This window comes from Myotis davidii, unplaced genomic scaffold, assembly GCF_000327345.1.
Source record: "Myotis davidii unplaced genomic scaffold, ASM32734v1 scaffold149, whole genome shotgun sequence".
Taxonomy (NCBI): domain Eukaryota; kingdom Metazoa; phylum Chordata; class Mammalia; order Chiroptera; family Vespertilionidae; genus Myotis; species Myotis davidii.
In genome coordinates this window covers 2,369,568-2,379,280 of record NW_006352194.1, presented here as the reverse complement: position 1 = coordinate 2,379,280, position 9,713 = coordinate 2,369,568, and the positions used below count along the sequence as shown (strand labels likewise).

Genomic DNA, 9,713 nt, shown 5'->3' with positions numbered 1-9,713 from the left:
CCCCGTGCATGAATTTTCATATACCATGCCTCTAGTAAAATATAAAGAATGAGAAAGGTTTTTTTTTTTTTTAAAGAATAACTTATTGACTTTTAGAGAGAGGGGAAAAGAGAGAGAGAGACAGAGACATCCATGCTCTTTCTACTGCCTTCTGCACACTCCCATCGGAGACCCTGCCTGCAACCTGAGCATGTGCCCTTGATCAAGAATTGAACCAGCAACCTCCTGGTGCAAGGGATGGTGCCCAACAATTGAGCCACACCGGCCACGGCAAGAAAGATATTTTTAATACATGGGTTAGTTTGCTGCCAACCTTTGGAATATACATTGATTTTTAAAATTGCTACCACCACCCTGGCTGGGTAGCTCAGTTGGTAGGAGCATCATCCTGATATGCCAAGGTTTCGGGTTTGATCCCTGCTCAGGGCACATACAAGAATTAAACCAGTGAATGCATAAATAAGTGGAACAACATATCAGTGTTTCTCTCTCTTTTTCCTTCTCTCTCCTCTTCTCCCTCCCCCATTCCTCTCTCTCTCAAATCAATAAATAAAAATAATTTTTTGAAAGAGTAGAGAAATAGTCGAAACCGGTTTGGCTCAGTGGATAGAGCGTCGGCCTGCAGACTGAAAGGTCCCGGGTTCGATTCCGGTCAAGGGCATGTACCTGGGTTCCGGGCACTTCCCCAGTGGGGGATGTGCAGGAGGCAGCTGATCGATGTTTCTAACTCTCTATCTCTCTCCCTTCCTCTCTGTAAAAAATCAATAAAATATATTTTTTAAAAAATGCAAATTATTAAAAAAAAAAAAAGAGTAGAGAAATATATTGAAGAGTGACCTCTTAAACAAGAATCAAGAATCAGAATTTTTTTGCCAAAACCGGTTTGGCTCAGTGGATAGAGCGTCGGCCTGCGGACTGAAGGGTCCCAGGTTCGATTCCGGTCAAGGGCACATGCTCGGGGTGTGGGCTCGATCCTTAGTAGGGGGCGTGCAGGAGGCAGCCGATGAATGATTCTCATCATTGATGTTTCTATCTCTCTCTCCCTCTCCCTTCCTCTCTGAAATCAATAAAAATAAGTAAATAAATAAATAAAGTTTGTTGAATGAATTTGATAAAAGTCAGACATACAATGGTTACGTACTAAGCCTTGATTAACTTTTTAAGAGTGAGATATGTCCCCAATACTCATAGTTAAGGATGCAGGGATGCTGGTGATGAATAGCACAGTTGAGCACAGTGAAGAATTTACTGCCTTAAGAGTGATCAGCTTCTGTTCTGACACAGGGCATGGTTTTTTTCATATAGATCATCAATTATTCTTTGGAGCTAGTTTCCCATGATTCTAAGTCTCACATATCTTTTCTTTTCCCAAACGTAACTAGTCATGTGATGCTTCTTGTTTTATTCACAGAGGACTGGTTTTTAAGTTTGGCCGCACTGAAGACTTATGGCAGTGAAACATCTGATTTATTGCTCCTGTCCAGCAGCCCTGCATGGGTTTGCTCGGTTGTGTTTGTTTTTTATTTTTAATACTAACTCCCAATCTTTTGTAATGGCATTTTCTAAACTTATTTCTGAGTGTAGTCTCAGCTTACATTTGTGTGATACTAAAATCATGAGAAATCGCTATTTAAACAATAACAACAAAAATCTATTGTGGTATGCATTTGATTAACTTATCAAATGTTAAGGAAAAGTATTCCACGTGAGTAAGTTTTGTTAAGTTTCATCATGGTATAATTGTAAAAATAAAAATAAATCAGAAAAGAAATTGTGGATACATCTTATCTGAGTATTTGTCATAGCCAAGATCCAAAATGCAATTGAAGTGCTCTTAAAATACGATGTGTTGCCGAAACCGGTTTGGCTCAGTGGATAGAGCGTCGGCCTGCGGACTGAAAGGTCCCGGGTTCGATTCCGGTCAAGGGCATGTACCTGGATTGTGGACATATCCCCAGAAGGGGATGTGCAGGAGGCGGCTGATCGATGTTTCTCTCATCGATGTTTCTAACTTTCTATCTCTCTCTCCCTTCCTCTCTGTAAAAATCAATAAAATATATTTTAAAAAAAGAAATTAAAAAAAAAATACGATGTGTTTATTTAAATGTGGGCTCTTCTGTGTCAAATATTAAGTGAAATATAAACATTTTCTTGTTTTTAAAAACTATTCGGTGGTCAGAATTCTTTCTCACTATACTTTGTGTTGGGTTTATTCAGTTTTGCCAAATTTTGAAAATGTTTCAGTGTAAGTAAGTAGCTATTAAAAGTCTCCCAAGGGATGAGTGAGCATGTCGGGAGCAGCTCCTGATCCAGCCACCAGGCTCCTCAAAAGTGTCCCTTCTGGCCCTGGCTGGTTTGGCTCAGTCCTTCGGCCTATGAACTGAAGGGTCCTGGGTTCAATTCTGGTCAAGGGCACATGCCTGGGTTTGGGCTTGACCCCCAATAGGGGGCATGCAGGAGGCAGCCGATCAGTGATTCTCTCTCATCATGGATGTTTCTATCTCTCTCTCCCTCTCCCTTCCTCTCTGAAATCAATAAAAAATATATATTAAAAAAAAGTGTCCCTTCTGAGCCGCTGATCCGTGATCAGTTGTGCCACATGGTTCTGGTGGGACACACAGTCACTCCACAGCTACCATTGAAGGAAAGAAGAAAAGGATAGGGGTTTGACACTAAGGTAACAAACTTTGTTGGTGGTGGTTTGATGATAAATTGGATTCCATGTTTCATTGTATCTCTGTCATGAAACACTGTGCTCAAAACAGACCCGCCCGGTCAGTGACAATTACAGCCCTTAACCACCGCAGTGCTCGTAGTGTCTTCCTCTTCGGAACCTGCTGTCCCTCCCCTCTCGCCCCACCTCCCTCCCAGGCTCTCCACTTTAGCCAAGTGGGATTTTTTTTAAGGAGCTAGCTAACTACGGGTACATGTTCTTCAGAACTACAGTTTGAAATGTTTTATTTTATAAAATTTGCTACAATTAGCCTTCATTAAACACGAAATATCTCTCAGGTGATTTTAACCTGTGGTACTCCTTTTCTTGTCAGCCACAGTTACCCCCTGTATGTATGTTTTGAATATGGCCTGGGGGTCACTGCTCAAAGAAGTAACTATTGCTGTCATCCCACAGCACATCAGCCATGGTGAGTTTCAGATCCATAGGCTGTGAGAATTGGAGGGGATCTTAGAGGTTGAAGTCCACCTTCTCTTTTCACAGATGAGGGAACTCAGACCATGCAAATTTAAATGATTTCCTCAAGGTCATGGAACTAGTGGTTTTTTTTGTTGTTTTTTTAAAATATATTTTATTGATTTTTTTTTTTTTTTTTTTTTTTTTTACAGAGAGGAAGGGAGAGGGACAGAGAGCCAGAAACATCGATGAGATAGAAACATCGATCGGCTGCCTCCTGCACACCCCCTACTGGGGATGTGCCCGCAACCACGGTACATGTCCTTGACCGGAATCGAACCTGGGACCCTTCAGTCCGTAGGCCGACGCTCTATCCACTGAGCCAAACCGGTCAGGGCCATGGAACTAGTGTTTTAATGTTGAGGCAGTGCACCTCGACCATGATGTCTTTCCCCACAGTTAATTCAGAATGTGTTCGGGGAATAAGAACTACTGTACCTTGAAAACTGGTGGAATAAAATCAAGGTCTGCAAGGATTAAATTTAAGTGAGCTCATTTCCCCCTATTTTTTATCATCTGCTCTGCTGGTGTAGACAAGAATTAATTGGGTAGCATACTTTATTAAGCATGAAAAAGAATCTACAAATTGTCAAGAAATTTAACCCAAACCTTAATGAGGTGCCTGCATCCAAGAAAACGTTGGTAGCATCATTTTTAACGAAACAAGTCTTTAGTCTTTTATTTTTAATATCAAATCTATTTCTGACCTTGTTTCATTGTACATAAGGAGACTGCAGTAACGAGTTTGTCACATAGAAAAAATGTGGGCAACAGTGAAAGGAAGCTCTCTTGTTTAGGAACAGGCCTTGTTTTTCTTGGATGCCTTTGCTTAAAATCCAACAGCCAAATGAGGAAACTGTAAAAGCAAAGCAAACATTTTTGTTACAGATGAATCCTTCCACTCTTAAAATTTGTGCACATATTGATTCTGCCTTGATCTTTTGAAATTTATATTGACCAAAATGTCTCATCACAGAGGTTTTTGCATAAAATCTGAATTGGAAGAGCTCCTAGACTAGCGGTTTTCAACCTGTGGGTCGCGACCCCTTTGGGGGTCGAATGACCCTTTCACAGGGATCGCCTAAATACATCCTGCATATCAGATATTTACATGACGATTCATAACAGTAGCAACATTACAGTTATAAAGTAGCAACGAAAGTAATTTTATGGTTGGGAGTCACAACAACATGAGGAACTGTATTAAAGGGTTGCGGCATTAGGAAGGTTGAGAACCACTGTCCTAGACAGATCTCATTTCGTATAGCTCCTTACATGGGTCATTGCCAAATAGTCCTCTGGTTTTTTTTTGAACCCTCCAGTAGCAATGGACTCAGTACCATGTAAAGGAGCTAATTCCATTTTGCAGACAGTTCAAATAGCTAACAATTTACGCTGCATTACTTACTGGGCCCGGGTACACTTTTTGGAGAAGCATAGAAAAGGATATTTTTTCTCTCCTACACAACAGCTTCTTAGTATTTGAAGATAGTTCTTAGGTCTCCTTCTGCAAGCTGACTACATCCTGAATTCTCTAGTTGTGCCTTAACAATATCACTACTCATTGAGACGCTTGGATCACAGAATTCTAGAGTTGGAACTCAGAGTAGCTAACAGGTATATTCTATGGATCAGGGTACTAACATTCACACACATTATCTCCCTCGAATCCTTACAACAACCTAGTGAGACATTATTATTATTATCTCCATTTCAGAGATGGGAGGCTGATTCTCTGAGAGGTCACAGAGTTAGAGGTGGCAGAACCCAGATCTGTCTGAATGCAGAATGTGGAATTTGATCTCATTCTACCAATGAGGAAACAGCCCCAGAGAAGTAAAGCGATTTGCCTGAAGGCACCAACTTGCCTGGGGTGAGCTAGGACTAGAATTCAGATCTGCTTCTGCTAAAAGGGTAAGAACACTTGCAGGGCATGGGAAGAGACTGGCTGTTGGGAAAAGCCAAGAGCCAAAGACCGGAGAGAAGCAGATGCAGGATGAGGCAGGTTACACACAACAATGTGGATGGCTCTCGGAATAATGCCAACTAAAAGAAGCCAGGTGAAGAAGAGCATGTATCCTACGGTTGGTTCCATGTATGTAAGTTTATTATAGAAAATGCAAATTAGTCTGTAGTGACAGAAAGCAGGTCAATGGATGCCTGGAGATGGGTGGGGTGGGGTAGGAAGGGCGTCGTTCCAAGGAGGCAGGAGGAAATGTTTGGTGGTGATGGGTATGTTCGTTATCTTGATTGCAGTGATGGTTTTCACAGGCGTAGAGTACATTTAAAAGTATCAAACTGTAGGCTTTAAATGTGTGTGGTTCATTGCCAGTTACAAAGCTGTTAGAAGAGGAGGGAGGAGGAGAGAAGAGGCAGGTCCTCTGTTTTGCCCCTACAGAGACAGGTGTCAAGGCCCATACTAACGCTGGGCTCTCTGACCCTTTAGTGATCAGTGGATCGGCAAGCGGGTGAAGAAAGGATTGGCCTGGGACTCAGAGCTTGGTTCCTGGTCTTGTGGACCAGGAGACAGACAAATGGAAGCACTAGGGTGACCTCCGTCAGCCCCCACTTCCCATTTGTAACAGGCAATATTGATCCCTGCTTCCCCGACCTCAGCTTCGATTGGAAGATTACCCACGGCAACTTACATCAGAGTGCTTTGTGAACTACGAGTGTAGGTCAAAGGGAGGAGGGCAGGGGGTGACAGTGTCTAGCCCAGTTATAACAACTGCTACAATGTAATGCAGGTGACTAGTTGGAGCTTTGTGTCCCTTGGCTAAATGACCCCAGGTTCTAAAGGTTTGCTTGTGTCCACCAGCTATAATTTATCTAGAGTTGTTTTAGAGTCAGCTCTGCCACTCAATCACTGTAAGAACTTGGTCAGTCCTGGCTCCACTCTGCGCATCTGTCAAATGAGGGTATTGGACTTGCTGGCCCCTGCGGTCCTCCTGGCTCTTGCATTCGGGATTCTATCACCTTCACATCACACTATCTGCCCGTGTTGACAACTCCAGGTGGAAAGAAGTGTGGCCAGAGACGGTTCTCTTATCCCTGGTCCTCACTGACTCTGAGGCATCAGGGAAATGGTAACCTTCACCACATCGTGGATTTGCTCCTCCTTCCTTACTCTTCATTTTCACTTGTTCTTATTTTACTCTCATAAACACCAAGGTAACATATGCCCCAATACCTTTTTAAGTTCATTCACTCAACATCTGTGACATTAAGAGGTTAAAAAAAAACTTACCTCCCAGAAAGCTTGGTCATCAAAATATTTAGCCACATGAGGTGCTTTCCATATTTTGAGATTTAAGATGAGACCTGTTTAAATTCATTAAAAAATGTAGAACATTTAGAGCACAGCATTTGTTATCTCAAAATATCATATGTCAACTACAGTATCTCAACAGAAATCCTTTTGTTCCCTCCCACAACCAGGAGACAGACAAATGGAAGCACTGTTCTTCCTGGGTCCGCTTAATCGATCCTATAGATCTTTTAACAGGAACTGGCTAGAGCAATTATTTCTAAAAGATTTCGATTACTCTTAGAGGTGTAGGAAAACCATGGATCTGACATGCTTCCCGAGATGGAATCGAAGGGCCCTTCCAGACAGTGTCCCCACATGAAAGCTTATCCATTTGAAACGCAAGAGCTACCATGGAGAGCGGCTCAAAATAGGCACCTTGTAGGTCCAATAAACTCCCACCAGCCTCAGCTCAAGGCTCCACTTGTGTAGTTAGGAAAGTAATTTATAACCACTTGCTTTTGTCCCTGTTCTTTTCACCTGTCCAGGCTCTGCCTCGAGGGCTTGGCCCTATGCATTCTGCCACTGAGTAAAACCTGCCGAATCTCCCAGAATCCATGAAGTGAGCGCTTACCTTTCACAGGAAGCAGGGACATGCCATTCATTGATTTATCTGTATGTTTTTAATGTTGATCAGTCTCGATGTATTCAGGAGTAAGATTAACAAGAGTAGGCGCATGCATAGTCATATTTTCCTGTGGTTGTGCATGCCTTTAACTGATATTGGCCGGTAAAGTACAATTAGTATGTCTCATTTTGCTAGAATTACTCAGAAATGAGCTCTATCACCGACATGAATTTTCCAGGTAGGTGAGGCTTACTCATCACTAATGAAAATCCATCTAAATACATAAATCCATATTGCATTTTCTTGTCTTATGAGTCATCACTGAATACATTTAGATTCTTAAAAAAATCAGAACTGTTGCTGGGAACATCCACCTAGGAATTGCTATAGAACGCAGGTGGATAGCTGTCAAGGGTTGTCGGCCTGCTCTCCAGCAGCCCAAGCTTTTTGTGTTCTTGTGTCTGATTTTAAGAATTTCTTGTCCTCTGTGAGACTCTCTGCTTTCACTTCTAACATACTAGTGTGCCTTATCTTGGGGAACCAACCCCACTTCTAATCCATTTCTAATCTTCCTGAATTGGAGACCCAACAACCATACCTGATGGGGTTGTACCTTAAATAGTATAGACAGATTCCAAGTAATGGGTCGGCTTTCAGAGGGCTATGGGTGCTATTTTGGTTGCTTGGGGGCCACTTTCCCCTTCCTTTGTCCAAGTTCTTTTACAGAGAGGAAGGGAGAGGGATAGAGAGTTAGAAACATCCATGAGAGAGATGGGCACCTTATACTTGCCTTTGCTAAATAGGACCACTCTCCCCAGGATAGAATGTAAACTTATGGATGAAAGCGTTTTCTCCTCTGTATTTAGTTAATCACCTCAGACTCAAAAGCTGAGGCCAGATGGTACATTAAGGTAATTCTAGACAGTTTTACTCTCTAAAACCACCCAGGGAACTCCAAAAGGTCCGTTCCTACATGCTTCAGAGCTGAAAGGCAGCCAAACGGTTAGTTACCATAATCCGTCCATTATACAGAGGAGCCAGCCAAGCCCAGAGGAATGGTAATGTGACTAACACCTCCCAGTTCATTAGTATCTGCTTATGCTACTTGGTCTCTTGTTTGTCATCCACTGCCTGCCTGGGGACACAGTATATGAGTGTCTAACCCAAAAAAGCTGTTCACTTAAAGAATAAAAGTGAACGTTTCTGAAAGGATGCATATTTTCCCCTGGCATATAAGTAAGATTGGCAGATTAGCAACTCTCCCAGATTCTTGGCTGTTCTATCATATTGCAGGAGCAAAAACATACTTCAATCCTCTGTGTAAAGATCCCCAATAGCTCCCCACCTCTCAGAGTGATCTGACTCCTTGCTACCACTCAGCCCTCAACCCTAGCCACTCTCCCCCTCACTCTACCCACATCAGCTACACTGACTTTCTTGCTGTTCCCCAAACATACAAAGCATGTGCCTGCCTCAGGGCCTTTGCACGTGCTGTTCGTTCTCGTAGAATGCTCTTCTCCCAAATAAGCATATTGTATGTCTCCCTCCTCTCCATTCAGTTCTCTGCTCAAAGCGTTACTAGCTAGGTCTTCCCTTACCACCCTTCCAAAAGAGCAGACTACCCTCACACTGACTAGTTCCCCCACTCTGGTTTATTTATCTTCATAGCACTTATCACCATCTTGCATAGTATGCATTTATTTGCTTTTTTATTGTCCACTAGAATGTCCACTCCATGAGATCAGGGCATTGTTTTATTCACTGCTTTGTCCCTAGTGCTTAAGAATAGTGCCAGGCTCATAGTAGATATTGAATAAATATTTGCTGAACCAAATATTATTATGGATGTCCTCAGGTAAGCATTTTGGCATAAGGATTTCCTTGGCCTTCTGTAAATAATGGGTGCAATCACCAGTCCTGGCTCTAAGAGGCTGCAATGTTACCACTCTTCCTTTCCCTGGCCCTCAGAGTGCACAGCTGTTGCAGGTGACCTCTGAGGGCCTTTCCAGTTCTGAAATGATGTGATTCTGTTTGTGTGTTTTTTAATCATTTGGCTGGAGCTGAGGAGGTGGGCTCACAGGGAACTGGATGGGCTCGTGCACACCCAGCGATGGGGCGGATGCACTCTGAACCCGGGCCCTGTGCCTGGGCAGCGATGGAGGGTGAGCGCACACTGACCTGTTATGAGACCAGATGCTAGACCCATCGCCATGGACAAGCTGAGTACCCCAGTGTCGAAGAGCACCTGGAAGCCGAACCTGGAAATGACAAAGCAAAGATGGTCCGTGTCCAGGTGTCAGGCTGCAGAGGTGATGGGGACAAAAAACACTGCTTGCACGAGTAGTGACCCGGCCACGAAGGGCCATCAGGGCAACAGGTGTCCTCTTCCTGGGGGTATATTCCCCTGTCATTTTCCTGCAAAGCCATGCAGACATGGAGGAGGGGCATTCCAAGAACCATTTGGGCTTACTTTAATCCTCAGACCCCTGGATAATGAACTAGACCAGGAGCTAGATACAGCCGTGGGCAAACTACGGCCCGCCGGCCGGATCCGGCCCGTTTGAAATGAATAAAACTATTGGAAAAAAAAAGACCGTACCCTTTTATGTAATGATGTTTACTTTGAATTTATATTAGTTCACACAAAC

The 9,713-nt window shown here is 43.1% G+C and overlaps 2 protein-coding genes across 4 annotated transcripts in view; one reads left to right on the top strand and one right to left on the bottom strand.

The window, feature by feature from the left end:
• TMEM50A (transmembrane protein 50A) overlaps positions 1 to 1,780 on the top strand; it is a 12,497-nt gene extending 10,717 nt beyond the window's left edge. For both annotated transcript variants that reach the window (XM_015557304.1, XM_006777524.2), the window contains one exon: positions 1,412 to 1,780. In XM_015557304.1, the coding sequence (XP_015412790.1) occupies positions 1,412 to 1,457 (46 nt within the window). In that variant the 3' untranslated portion in view covers positions 1,458 to 1,780. The remainder of the gene's footprint in view (positions 1 to 1,411) is intronic.
• A 2,222-nt stretch (positions 1,781 to 4,002) lies between these two features.
• Positions 4,003 to 9,713, bottom strand: part of LOC102764143 (RH-like protein) — a 34,792-nt gene continuing 29,081 nt past the window's right edge. For both annotated transcript variants that reach the window (XM_015557288.1, XM_015557286.1), the window contains 3 exons: positions 9,244 to 9,323; positions 6,438 to 6,511; positions 4,003 to 4,046 (listed from right to left, as the gene is read on the bottom strand). In XM_015557288.1, the coding sequence (XP_015412774.1) occupies positions 6,466 to 6,511; positions 9,244 to 9,323 (126 nt within the window). In that variant the 3' untranslated portion in view covers positions 4,003 to 4,046; positions 6,438 to 6,465. The remainder of the gene's footprint in view (positions 4,047 to 6,437; positions 6,512 to 9,243; positions 9,324 to 9,713) is intronic.